The 21,911-nt window shown below is 36.8% G+C and overlaps 2 protein-coding genes and 1 long non-coding RNA gene across 3 annotated transcripts; 2 read left to right on the forward strand and 1 right to left on the reverse strand.

The window, feature by feature from the left end:
• Positions 1-965: 965 nt before the first annotated feature.
• Positions 966-4,073, forward strand: LOC137806701 (uncharacterized). The gene is made up of 3 exons (XM_068606939.1): positions 966-1,245; positions 1,351-3,650; positions 3,761-4,073. The coding sequence occupies exons 1-3, from the start codon at positions 1,089-1,091 to the stop codon at positions 3,830-3,832; spliced, it is 2,529 nt and encodes an 842-aa protein (XP_068463040.1). The 5' UTR covers positions 966-1,088; the 3' UTR covers positions 3,833-4,073.
• A 4,352-nt stretch (positions 4,074-8,425) lies between these two features.
• On the forward strand, positions 8,426-9,358 carry LOC137839130 (uncharacterized). The gene has a single exon (XM_068648257.1). It carries the CDS (start codon positions 8,426-8,428, stop codon positions 9,356-9,358), a length of 933 nt encoding a protein of 310 aa, XP_068504358.1.
• Positions 9,359-13,835: 4,477 nt separating this feature from the next.
• Positions 13,836-21,349, reverse strand: LOC137806702 (uncharacterized). Its single transcript, XR_011080390.1, has 2 exons — positions 21,245-21,349; positions 13,836-14,246 (listed from the first exon to the last, which is right to left on the reverse strand). It is a non-coding gene; the product is annotated as an uncharacterized lncRNA (long non-coding RNA).
• Between the last annotated feature and the right edge of the window lie 562 nt (positions 21,350-21,911).

Raw genomic sequence — 21,911 nt, forward strand, 5'->3', positions numbered from 1 at the left:
TTGTACAAATAAAATTCCTAAATTATTAAATTTTTTAATAAATATATATCTTAAATTATTTAATATAAATACACAAAAAAATTAAATTAACAAAATTCTAAATAAATACAAATTAAAATTATTTGATATCAGTATTTAAATAAAATATAAAATAAATAAATTCTTAAAGTATTTAAAATCCTATATAAATTTTAAATATAAATGATTCATTATCAATATTTAAATAAAATATAAAATAAATAAAGAATGCACATGGTTGGAAGAAAAAAATTTAAACTTTTCAGAGTAAAAAATGTAAAAACATTTGGTGTATGTGGATTTCTTCCACATTCTCTTCAAAGACACAAATATATTTTTTACTTTTTTACTAAACAATCATCAAATACAATCACACATATAGCGGAAACAAACAGACACTTAGAAAAGTATTTTGAAATTTGAGTGATATATAACAATTATTCTTGTAATATAATATTTCAAAATTTAAATAAAGTATTAGAATAAATTAATATTTTAATAAAAAATTGAAATATTAGATATTAGAAAAATTATACATAATTGATAACTAACTTAAATAGAATGTGGAATGATGATGAACATATCAATTTTCTATAGTTAGGTGAGATGAGAATGGAAACATAATGTCACTAGTAACATCAACCTCGTCAAACTAAAACATGTTGTTTCGATATGTTTAATATAATGCCGCATGCATATCTTTTTATATAAAAACTAAACTCAAACTCAAGTTAATATGGTGAAAATATATGGGTGGAAGTACTAGTGAAAATATTCATCCCAGTTTCATATTCATTCGGCCAAATAACAAAATAAAACGTTATTAAATTAAATATGTAAACCTTAAATGGGTGATTTGTAAAAGATACACAATACAATATTAAAGTCTCTAACGGCTAGTCTTGCGATCAAAATATCCAACGGCTCTCATCCCTTGACCGTTTGAATTCGTCTACAAATATAGCCGTTACCCACATATTCTCTTCTCCCAATCTCTTAAAAATCTCTGCAATCGTTTCCTTCTATTCACTTCGCGTAATCTTTCGACTAAACTCAGAGCTTTCATTTCCATGCCTTCTAACAAACCATCATCAATGCCTTCAAACCCTAATCCAAGAAGTTCCGAAATCAGTAACCCTACGAGAAGGAGTTTCACTGGAAACCCCTTCACCAAACCCTCAATTGTCCCAACTCATGGAGCCAAAACTCCCGCCAACAGCCCTTTAGGTATTTCTCTATCTTTCTTTGTATTTACATTTGTATTTGGCATGAGAAAGTGTTAACAAATTAAAGATTAGGTGTTTGATGGGTTTAGTGTTTGGTATTCTGCAGATTTTTCGAGAAGAGGCTCTGTTGGGGTTCGCGAAAGCGGAGGGTCGTTGAGGGACTCCTTGGATGACAAAGAAAATGGAAAAGATCAAATTTTGAAACCGGTGAAGGTTCGATCGCCAGCTGTTTGCTCAAAGGGCTCAAAGAATTTCATGTCTCCAACCATTTCTGCTTCCTGCAAGATCAACGAGTCTCCCAGAAAGAGAGTCCTAACTGAGCGGAACGAGATGGTTCCAAGTCCCGTGGACCCGAAAAGCCACGTTCGTAAGGTAACTTTTGCTGATCCCTTGGAGGAAGGCTCCAGGTCTTCCTTGACTAGTGACGATTTGAGTGGTGACAGTGAAACTTTGATGTCAAAGAATGATACAGAGTCATCTTTTGAAACTATCAATAGCTTGAATGTGAATAATCTTTTGGTTCCAGAAGATGACATTCACACTGAACCATCGTTTGAAAATGAGCCTGATTGTGTTAATCTTGATCCTACTTTTAAGCTTAGCCCCACTCCCACTCCTCCTGTTGCATTGAAAGCTACCGTAGTAGCCCCTCTTGGCGCAGATCCCTTGATACCTCCCTATGACCCTAAAACCAACTACCTCTCCCCTAGACCGCAGTTTCTTCACTACAAACCAAAATCACGAATGGAACTCCTCAGGAAAAGGGAATTAGAGGACAGCTTCATTTCTGGAAGCTTTTCGGATTCAGAAATCACGGAGGATACCCAATCTGAAGGCTCGCAGAAGGAATCCGATGTTTCTTCGGATGAAATTATTAAGGAAGAAGAGGGCGGCCACATTTCTGAACCGAGTCATGCTAAGAAGACTCCCATGCCAGAAGAATCTGCTGAAGCAAAAGAGGTTCCAAAACCACGTTTCACAGTGAGAGCGAAGGCTGTTGCTCTGATCTTGCTTCTTGCAGTTGCTTTTGCATCGATCTCAGTCACAGATTCTCCAGTGATTGATCGAACTGCGTTTGAAGACCTCTACAAGGTTTATGAATATTCTGTTTTTACAGTGTTTGCAAGAGCTAACTTTGATAGGCTCACCCAGTTTGCAGAAACAAATTTTGATGAGATAGCTCAAAATTTGCAAATTTGGTTTACCAAGTTGCTGTCATCAATATCCGATTATGTTTCGGATATTAGAGGTGCACACAATTTGGCCAAGTTGCAATATTATAACTTGACGGTTCAGCAGGATTATTTCATAGTGAATCAGTACCCTATAATTGGTGGTAGTGAAAATGAAATAGGTGAGACTCACGCACCAATATGGGACGCTGAAGAAAATGTTGCTGCCTCAGATATTGACAGTGATGATATTGAGGAGGATATTTCCGGGGAGAATTATGAAGTGCATGTAGAACAAGTTCAGCAAGATATTACAACAGTTGCTGAAGTTGAAAATGTTTTGCATGCTCCAGAATCTGGGGAAGTTTTCGATATTGAGGAGGATATTTCCGAGGAGCATTATGAAGTTCATGAAGAACAAGTTCAGCAAGATTTTGCAACAGTAGCTGAAGTAGAAAATGTTTTGCATGCTCCAGAATCTGGGGAAGTTCTCGATATGACAGCATCAGAGCAGCTGGTTGAATTAGATATTGCAACAATTACTGGAGTTGAAAATGTTCTGGATGTTGCAGAATCCGAGGTAGTACTCAATATGGTAGAATCAGAGCAACTGTTGTCTGAAGCAGGAAACTTAGAAGCAAACTTGGCACAAGAAGCTGAGACTAACTTAAATGTTGAAAATCAGCCAAGTTTGAATTCGGAGGTTTCTGAAATTGGTATTGAAGCGTATCCAAATCAGGCACAAGAATCTGATGTTGCTACCGTGAATGATGTAGCAGAGGAAAAATCAGCAAGCATAGATGCTGCCATCAAAGGGAATGAAGGGCAATTAGAAGCAATTGCCGTTCATTCACATGTGGTGCTATATTTGCTGCTCTGTGCTGGTACTGTATTGATTGCAGGTGCAGGTATCAACTGGTCTAGGAAGGGTAAAAGCAAAAACAAAAGCTCCTTGATGCCACCTCCATCTAAGAACGAGCACATTTCGCCAGAGAAGTCATGTGAGCCCTTGGACGTGCTTGAAGATTCGTCGTGTCCTTCAGAAACGAGTAGCTTTCAGCAAAGCTCGTTCTACAGCGAAAAAGTAGGGAATGAAGGTCATAAAGTAGGCCCTGAGAAGAAGCGGAAGAGTAACTACAGGAGAGAATCATTGGCCTCTTCTTCATCAGACTATTCCATGGGTTCCCCATCATATGGAAGCTTAACTGTGTACGAGAAAATTTCAGTGAAGCAGGTAAGTTATACATGTATATTTTTAGTCTTGTAAAACATTTATTATTTTTTACTTAAGATTGCATTAATAATGAACTATTTCTCTTGTTCTTGGTTATATTGTTTTTTCAGGGAGATGATACGATGATTACTCCTGTTAGGCGTTCAAGTAGAATCAGAAACCAAGTCACTTCTCCTTCGTAGCCGGATTTTGGGTTAGTGTGTGTTTGGCTTTTAGTTTGCAACAAGGTTGAACTGAATGGAAAACCAACACAAACCCTTAGTGTTAACGTAGGATTAGTAACCTTTGCCAACTTGCCCATTGTAATCTGACCTGCATAAGCTGTGTTACTGAAAGCAGAAGTGTCCTATCTTCTGAATCTTGACTCTAGCAGAAGAAATTTATCTTGACTCTGATTGTTTATTAATTTGTATTTATCTATGACCAACTGCATTTTCCTTCTTATTTTGCTTTGGCTTTTGACATGAGTTGTCCACATCCACTAATGTGGTCTCTATAAATAGCATGCGTTGGAAGTGAGAATGGTGATGATGGAAGTTGTCATTGTCGTATATTTGAAGAGCTAATGCCGAATATTGTTTACCCCATCGGCACTTCATTATATAAATAAACTCTTCGAATAATCCAATTTCGTTATGTATGCAAAAATAATTTTACGGGTCCGAATAAGTTTTTTATATAATACTTCTAAAATTTGTTTGTATAGAAATCGGTATTATTCAATGATATCTCAATTTCAATACGGAACAATATTTTAGACGAATAAAAAGTTTATTTAACCCTAATTTGTGATACCAAAGGAATTGAGGGTATAATTATGAAAGGAAGGAGAATAATTGTAAACTAAAAATAAAATGAGGATTTGTATTGTTTTCTCTCTTATTCTTGGAGAGGGGAAGTTTAAATTGTCCCCATTACTTAATATTTTTCTCTTGATTCCAAAAATTTCTCTTAAGCTAATCCCACTGTATTGGACTGAACTCTTTTAATTTGTGGTCCAAACAGAACAAAGATCTGAACCCAATGGTCAAAAAGCTACACTTTTCAATCTATTTGATTCATACTATAATTTTTATTTTTATTCTTAATTATATTCTTAGTTCTTCAAATTTAGAATATTTTTTATTTTTCAAATTTTAAAATATTTATTTTCAAAATAATAAGGCTTAAAATGAGTTTTTAAATTATTTTCAATATCTCATAACTTAACTTTTAAGGACTAACAGCTTGTTAGGCTAAATTTAAGTTATTAAAATTTGCTTTATTAATTTTAAAGAAAATAATAATAATTGGGTTGGGATCAATTTCTTCACACATTTTAAAAAGTTTTTGATTAAGTTTTTTTTTTTTAGAAGTGACAACTAATTTATTCTGGAAATAGAGGAGTTATAATTTATGAAAAAAAGTTGGTCGAGCCTATAATATGAGATGAGACTCGACAATGACCTAACTTGCTAATCATATAAGAAAAGGTCTTCACTTTTTGGAATTCCTTTCCTTTCTCACCACAAAACAAACCACTTCGTGCTCAAATGACAAATTCAATGTTTCTACAATTTCTCTGTTTAAAAAAGCATTGCTTTACTAAAATGGGAAAGAATATGTGTCTCACATTATCATTTTATTTTAAAAAATGTTCTTTGAGAAAGTCATCTTAACTTTCGAAATTTCTCTATTTTTCCATAATTCATATTTTAGTAAAACATTAATCTCAAACAACTTAGTTGTTGAGTTGTCCACCATATTAAGACTTTTTATGTGACATGACACTACTACTATATCTCTTCTTTTAAGGATATAAAAATAAAATATTGTTAATTCACAAATAATGCACACTCTTTTTTATTAATTTAAATATGTTTTAATTTATGTAAATATTTTCTTGTCTTGATTTAGTGTTGTAAAATATTTCGCAACTTTTAAATTCCTAATATATCTTTTAATTATTATTTTAATATTTATAGTTCACTATATTTACGTTAGTGCTAAAATCAAAATATCAATTAAGATAAGTAAATTAATAAAAAAAGTTAAATCGAGATTATTAAATTATTATTAGTGCATAATTAAATTAAGTAATATATTGAATATTTTTATAAATAATATAATTAATATATATATATATATCTTATAAACAATAATTTTAATATTAATGTTGATTTTCTAAAATATTCATTATTTTTAATCATACAATACTATTTAAAGAAATGAACGGTATATACTGATGGAAGAGGTCCAAGCACAAACCCACATGCAAGCCCACTAAAGGGTAGATTTGGGTCAACCCCTAGAGTTATGGCCAAGAGGATATAAAAAGACGTTCTTTTATATGTTCAAATGCAATAAACTCTAGTATAGAGTAGACTTTAATTCTTGTCAAAATTAGATTAGGAATTTTATTTGTAGTTTTTCCTTAGATGAAATTTGGCACCTAAAAACTAACCTTGATTAAATTAGGATTTCTAAAACACCTAATTTTAACCAAAGCCGGTTATGTTTAACCAAGGCACATTTTCCACATATTCCATATTTAACATGTGCTAAACGTTTTCCATCACATGTTAAATATGCTTCATGTGCTCAATGTGCTAAGTGTAAAATAGGCGCCAGTTTCAATTTCTTTTTCATTTGAATTTCTCTCCAACTCTCTTGTTCAAATCCAGTCCTCACTTGCTATATAATGAGGTGCTTGACTCATGTATTTGCAAGATTAATATACTTAGTGAATTGCTGCCAAATTGTGTCAATTTCACTTCTTGCCCAAAACCTCCTAGGTTAGGCTTTTAATCTTCACAAATTCCCCCTTTCCAAGTAGAGTTGGCCTCACCACTCTCAATCCCTACCTCTCATGCACCTTCAAGGTCACCACCACTCTTAGGAGGACCTTGCTTCATCTTCAATCCATGATGCTTCCGCCATTCAACAAAATCCGAAAACTATGAAGGCACATCTCCATCATTTGGTATCTAGAGCCATGGTCTTCAAGAGCTAAGCGCCTTATTTCGTTTTAATTTTTGTGTTCATCTTGTTTCCGTGTTGTTCTTCATGAATCCTTGATTGTCTTTCTGTTTTTGAGTTTAATTTTGTGTTAGATACTGTTTTGGTTCATTCCAATCGGTGCATTCATGTTCAATTTGTTCTTGAGCTATTTTGCAAATTGTGTAGGATCCATATAGATTTGTGTTGCTGTTCTATTTTTAGTTTATTTGAGTCTTGTTTGCAATTCTAATCGGTTCATATTGTGTGTCTTGAGTCATTTTAATTTTTGAATCCAATTGTGTTTTGTCTAGTCATGTTTCTCCTAAAATTGTCATCAATTCCATGTAGTGTTGTTTTTGATAATTTTGATTTCTTGATTTGATTTGAGTCCAATTTTATTATGAGTTTGTTTGATCCTTTTGTGCATTTTTCTTTTTAGATTTGAGTTCATATTTGTGTGCTAGATCCATACAAATTCATATACATCCATTCCATTGTGTTTTTGAAGTTTCTTCAATCTGTTTTTAATTCTAGAATTAGGATTACTCTGTTTTCAATTCTGTGCTGGCTGTTTTTTTCTTATGAAATTAAAATACGTTGAAGAAAAAATATGAAACTCTGGATTTATACAGATTGAAGTATTATAAAAACAAGAAAAAAGAATTAGATCAAAAGACAAAATAAAAAAATGATAAATCAAACAAAAAAAATGTACATCCTGACGCAAACAGAAACAGTAATTTGACAAGAATTTTGAAAAATTTATCACAATTTTTTGGTGTGATTCCAACGCCAAAAGTTTGCTAAGATCTTGAATTGTTTGTGGTTCAAATTTCAGATTCAAATTTCAAATAGCCAGCTCAACATTAATTTTATAAGTCACGCTTTTTGTACCTAAAATTTCCAGTAGTACTGTTTTGGTTTTTTTAATCAATTCTAGTGCCATTCTCTAGGTTCAATTTGTGTGCCACCTTTTGTTGAGTGCCTATTTGATTGCTTGTCAAATTTATTCAATATATTCCCTCTAGTTGTGTCCTACAAATTAATCCATTTTCTGTAGTCCTATTTTTAAATTTTGAATTGTTCTTTGCTTTAATTTATTGACCTCTAATTGTTGGTGAACAAAAATTCAAATTGGTGCTTGTTAAGTTGGAATTAACCTTGTGGTGAGTCCATCCCTACTTAGTAGGTACTGTTTTGAAGATTTTAATTGGCTAACCATAAGAGGTTAAGGCAAGGAGCTGCAACAAATATAAATACAAACACCTACAAATTGTAGAACACATCAAGGAAGATCAACCACAAGCCAAGGAGTGCATAGTTTAGGAAATCTGAATTTTATTTTGTGTAATTCAATTTCTTTTGTATTTCCTTTGAGTTGTTAATTACATTTAACTTTGATTAATTAGTGGAATAATTACGTGTAGACGGTGATTGTGTCTTCAATGGCTCCAAGTGTCTAGAAGCCTCACCTTAGGATTCGTCTAGTTTAAAAGCTTTTTAGTTAGCAATCTTTAAATTGTGCTTAGTTAATTGTTTTGCTTTAATTACTTGTTTTGTATTGTTAATTGCTTTGCATTGTTTTCTTTGCATAAAATTGTGTTTTCATTTCTACTTGTGATTTACGTAGTTTACTTAGAAAAAAGGTTTGTGACAAGTTTTGAGGGATATGTTTTGGCAAGGAAAGACTTGGTACTTAAGAAGTCCTAGTGACTCACCTCTCTTTCCTGGAAAGCTACCTTCACTACTATCCTTATCTTTTTGGGGTAAAATACTTATAACACAAAACTTTAACCATGTCTTTTCAAGCTCGTAATTCTAATGAAAGTGAGGGAACATTTATCAAATCTCTTTTGGAAAAAATTGCACAAGATGTTCAAGCACTTTCATATAGGCAATTGCAAATGGTTAACGAAAGAGATGAATACATCAAATCTAAAAAAAGTTCGCATGCATCTAGCTCTAGGGGCAATGAATTATATGGAGAACAAAGTCTTAAAAATGAATACTACCAACCACCCCCTAGGAGAGTTAGAAAGGAAAAGAAAGAAAGCCCAAGAGAGGTTAGGGTAGATCTACCTCATTTCCATGGCAAAGAAAATGTAGAAATCTATTTAGATTGGGAGATGAAAGTAGAACAATTGTTTGCTTGTCATAAAGTGATTGAAGAAAACAAAGTACCCTTAGCCACTCTAAGTTTTCAAGGCAATGCTATGTATTGGTGGATGGCCCTTGAGAGAGATAGGCGTCTTCATAAGGATCCTCCCATAGAATATTGGAATGATCTTAGGGGTGCCTTAAGACGCCGCCATATTCCTTCATATTACAATAGGGAGTTGATGGACAAGCTCCATAGACTCCAACAAAAGACCATGAGTGTAGAGGAATATAAGCATAAAATGGAACTATACATGATGAAAGCCTCCATTAGGGAATTCGAATCCATTACCATAGCAAGATTTTTAAGTGGGCTTAACCTTGAGATTAGAGATAAAGTTGAACTTTTGCCTTACCAAGACTTGAATGATTTGATTCAACTATGTATCAAAGTGGAACAACAAATTTTGAGGAAAACTTCAAGTCATAGGGAAAACTCATACTCTAACTCTTATCCCAAAGAGGAGTATAAAAGGGAGGAAAGTGTATCTAAAGAAAAATCAAGAGAAACTCCCAAGCATGTAGGAAAAGATGTGCTCACTCCACCCACTTGTAGTAGAGATGATAAATGATTTAAATGTTATGGTAGAGATCATGTTCAAGCCCAATGCCCAAACCAAAGAACTATGTTCTTAAGAGGGGTAGATGAATATAGTAGCCATGATGATGAAACTAGTGGGGGAGAAGAAAAAGAAAAAGAAAATAGTGAAGTAGCATATCCATGTGAGGGTGAGTTAATGATGATCCAAAGATCCCTCAACAACCAATCTAGTGTGAACCTAGAGACACAAAGAGAGAACATTTTCCATACAAGATGTAAAGTTTTTGAAAATGTTTGTTCTCTCATTGTGGATAGTGGCTCTTGCTGCAATTGTTGTAGCACTAGGATGGTTGAAAAGCTAAATCTACAATTAATACCTCATCCTAAACCTTATAAACTTCAATGGATCAATAAAGATGGGGAATTAGTTGTAGATAACCAAATGAAAGTCGAGTTGTCTATGGGAAACTATAAGACAAAGTTTTATGTGATATAGTTCCCATGGAAGCTTGTCATATTTTGTTGGGTAGACCTTGGCAATTTGATAAAAAACCTATGCACAATGGTCTTACCAATGAGATTACTTTCACTCACAAAGAAAAGAAGTTTATACTTTATCCTTTATCACCTTCACAAGTTGTAGAGGATAAAGTGCAAATGAAAAAAAGAGAGAGAAGAAGAAAAAATAATAAAAATAGAAAACCAAGAAAAAGCCCTTAGGGAGAAAAGGGAGTGGGAGAAGAGTGGTCCTTCCCACAAGGTCATTCAACAAGAAGAAACAATTAAAAACACATTTGAAAATATGATTCTTGTTGAACAACCTTCAAGCCTTTTAAAAGGATCACATAGAAATTTTTTTAAAGAGGTTAATTTAGAACAAGGGAGGCAAAACTTAGAAAATAAAATTATGACAAGTTACCAAAAACAATAGAAAAACAAGAAGGGCAACTTAATAAAATTGATTTTTATACAACTGCTCAAACTAACACATTTGCTTTGTTTGATGATTCCCATAGATGGACATTTGATCCGGGAAGACGAGCATAGTTGTCAAAGCAAGAGGCTGCTATCCGAGATCGACCCTGTATATTTGAGGATAGATCTTCTCAAGACGGAGGAGATGATGGACACCATCCAACCACATTCATCCCCCTAAAAATGAAGAAGAAGAAGCATTGAATTTGAGGACAAATCCTTTTCAAGAGGGAGGGGATGATGGAAGAGGCCCAAGCACAAGCCCACATGCAAGCCCACCAAAAGGTAGATTTGGGCCAACCCCTAGAGTTATGACCAAGAGGATCCAAGAAGACGTTCTTTTACATGTTCAAATGCCATAAACTCTAGTGTAGAGTAGACTTTAATTTCTTGTCAAAATTAGATTAGGAATTTTATTGGTAGTTTTTCCTTAGATGAAATTTGGCACCTAAAAACTAACCTTGGTTAAATTAGGATTTCTAAAACACCGAATTTTAACCAAGGTCGGTTATGTTTAACCAAGGCACATTTTCCACATATTCCATATTTAACATGTGCTAAACGTTTTCCATCACATGTTAAATATGCTTCATGTGCTCCATGTGCTAAGTGTAAAATAGGTGCCAATTTCAATTTCTTTTTCATTTGAATTTCCCTCCAATTCTTTTGTTCAAATCCAGCCCTCACTTGCTATATAATGAGGTGCTTGGCTCATGTATTTGCAAGATTAATATACTTATTGAATTGCTGCCAAATTGTGCCAATTTCACTTCTTGCCTAAAACCTCCTAGGTTAGGCTTTTAATCTTCACAAATTCCCCCTTTCCAAGTAGAGTTGGCCTCACCACTCTCAATCCCTACCTCTCATGCACCTTCAAGGTCACCACCGCTCTTAGGAGGACCTTGCTTCATCTTCAATCCATGATGCTTCCGCCATTCACCAACAAAATCCGAAAACTATGAAGGCACATCTCCATCATATACATCTACTTATCATTTTATATGTAAAAAAATGGTTATTATAAAAAATACTTTATATTTGTAACATCCATATATTTTTTTCACATCTAAAAATCATAATCTGCAATATATATAACTCTTTCGTACTATGTTTAAAAAATGTATCTCTCTTCATAGAGATTTTAAATATATACATAAGATGAAAACAAAACATTTTCATTCTTCGGTTTCCCACTGAGGAGTTCTTTCATCTGTAACATCATCTGCTCCCGTGTAAATACACGATCATCACATATTAAAAGAAAATAAAACACAATGCAAACAACTGGGTGAACTAGCTATTTTTTAAAAATTCAAATATAAATATAACTTTAAATATCAACATAAAGCCATCAATTCTCATACCTTTTTACAAACCATCAAGTGTTTATTATAGTTCATAATTAATCTTTCTCATGTCAGACTTATACCGACTCACTACACATAGACACTTGACTCTACTTTCGGAACACTCGTGTATTGAAATTAGCATCCAGAGACTTGTACCTGTCATACTACTTGTTGTGAAATCTACAAAGTCATGCGCATAATCATCTCAATATCTCATCATCTCATATGACAAAGTAAATCCATTTAATATGCTTTGATCAGTTCTTTCAAACCTCATTCTTAGTCAAATGAACCTCCTACGACTCTCATTAACTGAATAACTTCATCTATATGATTCCAATATATCAATATAGTCAGAATCGTCTCATTCACAGGACACTCACAAACAAATCAATACACCCTAATAACAATCTCAACACGGTATTTTCTTTCTTGAAAATACTATGTCTTGATCACACTTTCATCTCATTATATACATCATTTAACACATCAATGCACCATTCAATCAGATCATATTTTAAACTTTATAACAATCCAAATATATCTCAAAATTCACTTTAAACACATAACTAAGTTCCTTTAATCATATTTTTAAATAAAATTTAGAATTTCCACTTAAAAACAATAGGTAATTGTACTGGCCAGACCTCAGACATCGGCGTCAGACATTGACATCGGACATCGGTGGTCTGATCACCAGGAAATAGGAGGAGCCACCATCTGCCTTTAAAGTCAACGTTGGCGCCCACCGTGGGGCTCGATAAAACTAGGTCCCATTCACAATCGTGTTGAGAGCCACCAGGCAACATGAGGAATACGAGGCAAGGTGCATCTGCACTAGAAGGGGGAGACAACGTCTCCATGCAATAACTCATGGAGATCATTCGCGCTCTCTAGCAAGCGGTGACGACGTCCAAAGTTGACCAAGACAGGATTCTGGTTGAGGTCCAAGCCGAGCAAGCGGCCAACCAGGACCGATTCCAGGTTGATTTGGCTGCGTGACGCGCGAACAATGAGGAACTACGCAAAGCGAACGAAGATCTGCACAGAGATTTGCAACACATGGGTGAGCGTACAATTGATGAGTGAACCCCGCCCATACCAGTTAGGGCTCGCCCCATGCTGTTTTTGCAAGCGATCATGGACACTGTGATACCAGTTAAATATCTCCCTTGCCTTTATACGCCAAGGTCAAGAACATCATCTTTCTTATCTTTGTTTGATAAAGGGTTGGGCTAGGTAAGAGTTCTAGCAAACACCGCCTCTACCTTAATACGTTGAAGAAGGGTAAGATCAAACAGGTGGTAAAGAAGCATGCTACTTAAGTAGGAGTGGGCCTAAAGCGTTATTAGGCTAATTCGATACAAGCAAGATAACCAACAATAAACACAATAAGCAAATCAAGAGGAAAGCAGATTTTATAAATAGGAATATGTATCAGATTTATCAATTGTTCATCAAGCTACCAAATAGTTACAAAGGTGGTTACAAGGGGAAATCATCACAAATCAACATCCACCAGCTGCCCATCCGCGATCTTCTTCGCCAGCCCAGTTTGGGAGAGATTCACCCCAGGATGCACACAGGCAACCTGGGCTATGACATCTTCAAACCCTGTTGCATAAGACTCAGCAGCATCACGAACCAGTTCATCTTTGGTCTGAAGGAAGTGTTCATCCTTGCGGACCAACTCTTCCCTCAGCTTGGGAAGCTGCTCCTCTAGTTGGGATGATTTCTCCTTGAGTTGTACTGACTCCTCAAGCTTGGCCGATTTCTCCTGCAACTGGGCCACCTCTTCCTTCAAGCCAACCACTTCAGTCTAGAGATCCAAGTTCTTGGCATGAGCCCCAGAGTTTCCTGGGACTTCTCGAACAAGAGCCTCTTGGTCTCTCGATCGACTTTGCAAAGATCTGACACCTCTAAGTACAAGGAAGTCTCGCGACGTTTGAGCTCTTTGACTTGAAGAGCGTCCTGGCTAGCTGTTGATGGCATTTCATGTGTTCTTCTTGAATCAAAGTAGTGAAAGTGATGCGGAAGCAATGGGTGAGTGAAACAAAGCCCTCCTAGGAGTTGTGTTGGCTTTGAAGGTGCATGATGAGTATGGGTTTGAGAGGTTCGGCCAGCTCAAGGGAGAAAGGTGAAAGGATTGAAGTTTATAGCCTAGATTTCTAGGAGAAGTAAAGCTAGTGCACAAAATTGGCAGCATAACAATACTCAATTAAACTTGTCAAATACAATGAGTTAGCCTTCCTATTTATAGGCTAGTTTGGGACGTAAATGATAAGCTACATTACAAGGAAAAGAAAACCAAAATTAAATCTAAATTCTAGGGTGCAATGACCGGCCATACACAACCCTAGTTTCTAGAAGGTTTCCATCCAAAATGCTTCCTACACTATCCTATCTACTAAGTACCCCCAATGGGCCTTTATGCAAACATATACAAAGCCTTCTCTCTTCCATCTGTGGCCTCATTTGCTTGTGTTTGAATATGTTTGGCCATTGATCTTGTAAGGGGACCTAGACGGTCTAGCTCCAAGGGTAGCCTCCCTCCTTCACGTCCTAGACGCTCACCTTCACGTCCTAGACGCTCACCTTGGTCTTGGTCTTGGTCTAGACGCTCTCCTTGGCTTGCTTGGGTAGGTGTGCTTGGCCGTCCTCCATCATCCCCTCCCCCTTGGAAAGGATTTGTCCTCAAATCCAGCTCGTCATCGTCATTGGTACCTACAAATGGAGAAAGATCAATTACATTAAAAGTGTCATGTACTCCATATTCAAGAGGTAGGTCCAACTTATATGCATTGTTGTTGACTCGCTTGAGAACTTGGAAAGGTCCATCACCTCGGGGACTTAGTTTGGACTTCCTTTGATTTGGAAATCTATCTTTTCGAAGATGAAGCCAAACTAAGTCTCCTTCCTCAAAAATTATTTCTCTCTTCCCTTTGTTGTTGTATTTTGTGTACTTCTCATTTTGTTGTTGTATTTGGTTTTTAATCTTCTCATGCATTTTCTTGACAAAATCAGCTTTGATTACTCCTTCCTTATGCACAAAATCTTGTGGATTAGGAAGGGGTATTAAATCCATAGGCGTGAGAGGATTAAAACCATATACGACCTCAAAAGGAGAAGCATTAGTAGTTTTGTGAACTACTCTATTGTAAGCAAATTCAATGTGGGGAAGGTACTCATCCCAAGATTTGTGGCTTCCCTTCATGATAGCCCTAAGCATAGTTCCAAGAGATCTATTGACTACTTCGGTTTGACCATCCGTTTGAGGATGACAAGAAGTTGAAAATTGTAGTCTTGTTCCAAGTTTACCCCAAAGAGTTTTCCAAAAGTGGCTTATAAACTTGGGATCTCTATCGGACACTATACTTCTAGGGATACCATGGAGTCTCACCACTTCTCTAAAGAAGAGTTTAGAAATATTTTGAGCATCATCCACTTTGTGGCATGGAATAAAGTGGGACATTTTGCTAAAACGGTCCACTACCACAAAGATAGAGTCATGGCCTCTTGCAGTCCTAGGAAGTCCTAAAATGAAATCCATGCTAATGTCTTCCCAAGGAGCATTTGCAATCGGCAAAGGGGTGTAGAGTCCATGCGGCATTGTTCTAGACTTTGCTTTTAAACATGAGATACATTTAGAACAATGTCGTTGGACATCTTTCCTCATGTGTGGCCAACAAAATTTTGCTTTTAAAAGATCTAGAGTCTTATCAACTCCAAAATGGCCCATGAGTCCCCCTTCATGTGATTCTTTAACAAGGAGTTTTCTATGTGTTCCTTGGGGAATGCAAAGTTTTCCTTCTTTAAAAAGATATCCCTCGGACACATAGTAACCTCCTTGTGCTCTATGTAGACATTGAGCATAGATGGATGAGAGTTCTTGGTCTTCTTGGTAAAGCTCTCTTATGTGGTCAAATCCAAGAATTTGGGCACCTAGTTTTGAAAAGAGTGTGTGCCGTCTTGAAAGAGCATCGGCCACTATATTGGTGCTCCCTTTCTTGTATTTGATTACATAAGGAAATTGTTCAAGAAATTCCATCCATTTAGCATGTCTCTTGTTGAGCTTGTGTTGGCCCTTTAAATATTTTAAAGACTCGTGATCACTATGGATAACAAATTCTTTGGACACAAGGTAGTGTTCCCAAGTCTTTAGGGCTCGCACAAGAGCATAGAGCTCTTTGTCATAGGTGGGGTAGTTGAGGGTGGCACCATGGAGTTTTTCACTAAAATAAGCAATGGGGTGTCCACCTTGCAACAAAACCGCACCTATGCCTACCCCCGATGCATCACACTCTATCTCAAAAGTTTTGGAAAAATTTGGAAGAGATAGAATGGGTGCATTGGTGAGTTGAGCTTTGAGCCTTTGAAAGGCTTGCTCATGCTTTTCATTCCAACAAAATGCAACATCTTTTTTCACAAGTTCATTCAAAGGAGAAGCTAGGCTAGAAAAATTAGGTACAAACCTTCTATAGAAGCTAGCTAACCCATGAAAATTTCTTACATCACTTACATTTTGTGGAGTTGGCCACTCACGGATGGCTTTGATTTTCTCGGGATCTACATGTACCCCCTTTTTGTTAACTATGAAACCTAAGAAAACTACACTATCTACACAAAAGGTACACTTATCCCTATTGGCAAAAAGACTATTTTTCCTAAGAACTAGAAGAACTTCTCTAAGGTGACTTAGATGGTCTTCTAGGCTTTTACTATAGACTAAGATATCATCGAAGTAAACTACTACATATTTACCTATACAATCTCTCAAGGTGTGATTCATAAGCCTCATGAATGTGCTTGGAGCATTAGTAAGCCCAAAGGGCATCACCAACCACTCGTATAATCCAAATTTGGTCTTAAAAGCGGTTTTCCACTCATCACCCTCCTTGATTCGAATTTGGTGATATCCACTTTTAAGGTCAATCTTGGAGAATAGAGTTGACCCATGCAATTCATCAAGCATATCATCAAGCCTCGGGATTGGATGCCTATACTTGATGGTGATGTTGTTGATTGCTCTACAATCACAACACATACGCCATTTTCCATCTTTTTTTGGCACCAACAAGACAGGTACAGCACAAGGGCTTAGGCTCTTTTGAACCCAACCCTTCTCCAACAAGTCTTGAACTTGTGATTCTATCTCCTTTGTTTCCTCAGGGTTGGTTCTATAAGCAGGCCTATTTGGTAGGCTTGCCCCCGGTATAAAGTCAATTTGATGTTCTATCCCCCTAAGAGGAGGAAGCCCAATGGGTCCTTCTTGGGAGAATAGATCTTCAAATTCACTCAAAAGGTTTTCTACTTGAGGAGGTAAAACCATGAGTTCACTACTTGTGGCAGTGCATGTAAGTGCTCCTTTACAAAAGATAAGGCTTGGTTGTTCAACAAGAAGCAAGTTTTCAAAAACATTTTCGAGAGGTTTTTCTTGTTGACCAACCTTGTGGGAAGGAACACTCTTCTCCCACGCCTTTCTATCCCTAAGGATTTTCTCTTTTTCTAGCTCTCTTTTTTTTTTTTGTTTTCCTCATCCCTCTTTTGTTTCATTTGTATTTGGTATTTCACCACTTGAGAATGTGGTAAAGGACTAAGTACAAACTTCTTATATTTATGGGTGAAGGAAATCTCGTTAGTGAGACCATCATGCAAGGTTTTCTTATCAAATTGCCATGGCCTCCCTAATAAGATATGGCAAGCTTCCATAGGCACTACATCACATAAAACTTTGTCTTTGTAGTTCCCTATGGAAAACTTGATTTCCACTTGCTTGTCTACATGTAGTTCCCCATTTTCATTAAGCCATTGAAGTTTGTAAGGTTTTGGGTGAGGAACTACTTGTAGCTTAAGCTTTTCAACCATCCTAGCACTACAACAATTACAACTAGATCCACTATCCACAATGAGGGAACATATATTTTCTAAAACATTGCATCTTGTATGAAAGATGTTCTCCCTTTGTGTTTCCATGGATGTGCTAGGGTGATTGTTGAGGGTTCTCCTAATCATAAGCAATTCTCCCTCTAGTGGAGCTACCCTCTCATCCTCTCCCCCTTCCTCTTTCTCACTAGGCTCATCCTCGCCACTAGTGTACTCGTCTACACCTTTTAAAAACAAAGTCCTTTGGTTTGGACATTGTGCTTGCACATGCCCCCTACCATAGCACTTAAAACACTTGACATCTCTGGCTCGGATGGGTGGGGTTGAGGTTTCTTTGGTGAAGGGCTTGGTAGGCTCTTTTGGTTTTTCCTTGGATGTACTACCCTCCCTTCTAAACTCTTTCTTGGGATAAAAGCTAGAATAGGGGCTCACCTTTTGACTTGAGGTTTTGCGCAAGTTTTGTTGCTCAACTTTAATGCAAAGTTGAACCAAATCATTCAAGTCTTGATAAGGTAAGAGCTCTACTCTATCTCTTATCTCAAGTGATAGGCCACTAAGGAACCTAGCTATGGTGGTTTCCTCTAATAGAGGCTCTCATCATATAGAGCTCCATCTTTTGTCTATACTCCTCTACGCTCATATTTCTTTGTTGGAGTCTTTGGAGCTTGTCCATCAACTCCCTATGGTAGTAAGAGGGTATATGTCAACGTCTTAGGGCTCCCCTAAGGTCATTCCAGTATGTAATGGAAGGTTCCCTATGAAGACGTCTATCTCTTTCGAGAGAGGTCCAACAATACATGGCATTCCCTTGGAAGCTAAGGGTGGCTAAGGGTACTTTTCGTTCCTCACTTACCCTATGGCAAGCAAAAAGTTGCTCTACCTTCATCTCCCAATCTAGATATACTTCTACATTTTCCTTTCCATGAAAATGAGGTAGGTCTACTCTTGTTTCCCTTGGCACTTCTTGTTCCCTTTGCCTAGTTCTTCTAGGGGGTGGTTGGTAATAATCATTGATTCTACGACTTCCCTCCCCTAGAGACTCAATACTTTGAGAATGGGATGCATGAGTTTTTTTTGATTTTTGTGATTTTTGTGATTTCTCTTCTTGAGCTTTAGCCAACTCATTGATTTTGTTCTCATTCTCCAATTGTCTAAAAGATATCAATTGTACCGCTTGGGATACTTCTTTTAAAAGAGTTTTCAAAGATTTTACTTCACTTTCTATAGACTTTGGAGAGTGAGAAGAAGAAGACATGGCTAAAACTTTGTGTATATAGGTGTTTTACTTTGAGAAAGTTTAGGAAAGTTAGAGAAGGTAGTTTTCCAGGTAAGGGAGGTGAGTCACAAAGGACTACTTAAGTACCAAGCCTTTTCCTTGCCAAAAACTATCCCCCAATATCTTCACACAAGACTTTCTCTTAGTGAAACACTTAGAACACAAATAAGTTGAGAAATAAATGCAAGAAAACAATGCAAGCTAACTATGCAATCAAAGCTAGTCGGTATAGCACAAAATAAACAATACTAAGCATGCAAAACGTTTCTACCGAAACAAAAGAAAAACAAGTTCAAACAAGCAACAAATTACTAAGCAAAATTACTATGCTATTCGGCCCTAGGTGAGGCTTCTTGGACACTTTGAGCCCTTGAAGACACACTCACCGTCTAAAACGTAATTTAAAAGAGGTAATTAACAATAAACCAAGTTGTAAAGGAGATAAGAAAACCCCCTTTGTTGTTCCTCTTTTTGGTTAGTGCACTTTCTTTGTTGTCTTGATTGTTGATCTTCTAGGTGTTTGTAGTGTTTGTTTCAAGGAAGCTTGTTTCGGCCTTAGCTTTGACTCCTCCTTAGAAAGTTGGCTTTAATTCTCCAATTTCCAGCACCTATTCACAAGGGTTTAACCTTAAACCAAGTCAATTTCCATGCACATAAGCACCAAGAGAGAATTAAATTCCAGCACCCAAAATGAGAGGTCAAGAAACAAAAGCAAGAAACAAATTTAATTGAAAGAAAACAGTACCACCAAAAGGATTTATAATATGACAACTTAGAAAGAGATTCAAGAAATTAAAGCAAACAATTAAAGGTAGTCAATAAAAGTTGGCACACAAAAGGAATTCCTAAAGAAAAGCACTAGATTAGATGACCAAATAAAAAAAAAACAGCACCACTGGAAAATGTTGTGGGCCAGAAAACGTGTTTGTTCCCCGATTTATGCTGAGCTGTAATTGTAAAATTTGTTTCTGAAATTTGGATGCAAGAAAATTCAGGATCTTATCTAAATTTTGGCTTTGGAATCACCTAAAACGCATGCACCATTTTGTTTTAATAATTTTTGCAAATTTGGTGTGCAGTTAGGCCAGCTGGAGCGCTCAAGATTTGCACTCTGATTTTGTAAGATTTATCATTTTTTTTCTGTTGCTTCTTTTGACCTCATTCTTTTTTTGTCTTTTCTATAACACTTTAAACTTGCATTTTCCAGAAAATCAGAATTTTCCTATGGGTGGAAATTTTTTTTTAAACAAAACAGCCCAGAACAGAGAGATGATACAGGGGAAATCTGGAAAACTGGAAGAAAACAGCAAGATGACCAAAATTAACACAATGGAAAATGTATGAATGGAAATTGTGTAAGAACTAAGACACAATTATGAACTCAAACTAAAAATAAAAAGCACCAAAGGATCAAAATAACAGCAGATTAAAGCAATATAAAGAGACCCAAAAGCAAGAAACAATCAAGCCAATAATAGGACTACTAAGAATTGTTGACAAATATGGATTCACATGACTTGACACAACATTTATAGATTCAGAAAATAAAGACTCAAAAGCATAAAATGAAGCAATTATAAGAAAGCAATAAGGACTCAATTTCCTAAAAGAAAAACAACCACACAATGGTGTAAGGAATCCTATCACAAGCTGCACAGAATTTGTTCAAGATCAATTGAACAATTGTGCTTTGGTTGGATCTTCCATAAGCACACCAAGAACAATTTAAAATATAAAAACAGCAAGACAAGTAAGGAATTGAAATGACAAAGATGAAATAAAGAAGAACTGAAATTAAAAGACCAAGCTACTCATCTTGAAGAACCAAAAGCTCATGATACCAAATGATGGCATTTCATGTGTTCTTCTTGAATCAAAGTAGTGAAAGTGATGCGGAAGTAATGGGTGAGTGAAACAAAGCCCTCCTAGGAGTTGTGTTGGCTTTGAAGGTGCATGATGAGTATGGGTTTGAGAGGTTCGGCCAGCTCAAGGGAGAAAGGTGAAAGGATTGAAGTTTATAGCCTAGATTTCTAGGAGAAGTAAAGCTAGTGCACAAAATTGGCAGCATAACAATACTCAATTAAACTTGTCAAATACAATGAGTTAGCCTTCCTATTTATAGGCGTTTGGGACGTAAATGATAAGCTACATTACAAGGAAAAGAAAACCAAAATTAAATCTAAATTCTAGGGTGCAATGACCGGCCATACACAACCCTAGTTTCTAGAAGGTTTCCATCCAAAATGCTTCCTACACTATCCTATCTACTAAGTACCCCCAATGGGCCTTTATGCAAACATATACAAAGCCTTCTCTCTTCCATCTGTGGCCTCATTTGCTTGTGTTTGAATATGTTTGGCCATTGATCTTGTAAGGGGACCTAGACGGTCTAGCTCCAAGGGTAGCCTCCCTCCTTCACGTCCTAGACGCTCACCTTCACGTCCTAGACGCTCACCTTCACGTCCTAGACGCTCACCTTGGTCTTGGTCTTGGTCTAGACGCTCTCCTTGGCTTGCTTGGGTAGGTGTGCTTGGCCCTCTTCCATCATCTGTCTCCTTCAGCTTCTGCATCTTAGACAAGGTAAGGTTGGATGCGACGAGATATCCCCAAGGCACATTGACGCGTGCTTCAGCAGAGGGTCCTTCTCCATGTTCTCCAGCCTCTCCTGATCCTGGAAGGATTGCAGGGCCCGCTGAAGGAAGGTAGACAGGTCAACAAGAGGTGCACCGTGATCACCCTCTGAAGCATTCTCCCCCTACCCTCTTGTACCACAAAGTCACGAGGGGAAGAGGCACTGGAAGGGTGCTCCCTATAGGAAGGGGCACGATCGTCCGAGCCTGAAGGCGAGGGAATCACGGCATCAGCTTTCCGCTTCCTCTTGAAGACGAGGCCTGAGCAGGTGTCCTCGTCTTTAGAAGTAGCGACCTCAGCTACCCCCTTCTGCCTTTGGTCTACGGGGGCTGGGGCAGAAGGGCCTGGAGCAGAGGTGGTAGGGGCAGAGGGGTCAAGAGCAACCTTGAGTTGAAGAGCCACAACAACTAACTGCCTCCTCTTCTCAACATTAAGCACCATGCCTACATATGAAGACAAAAACACATAAG

The sequence above is a fragment of the Phaseolus vulgaris genome, chromosome 3, assembly GCF_000499845.2.
Source record: "Phaseolus vulgaris cultivar G19833 chromosome 3, P. vulgaris v2.0, whole genome shotgun sequence".
Taxonomy (NCBI): domain Eukaryota; kingdom Viridiplantae; phylum Streptophyta; class Magnoliopsida; order Fabales; family Fabaceae; genus Phaseolus; species Phaseolus vulgaris.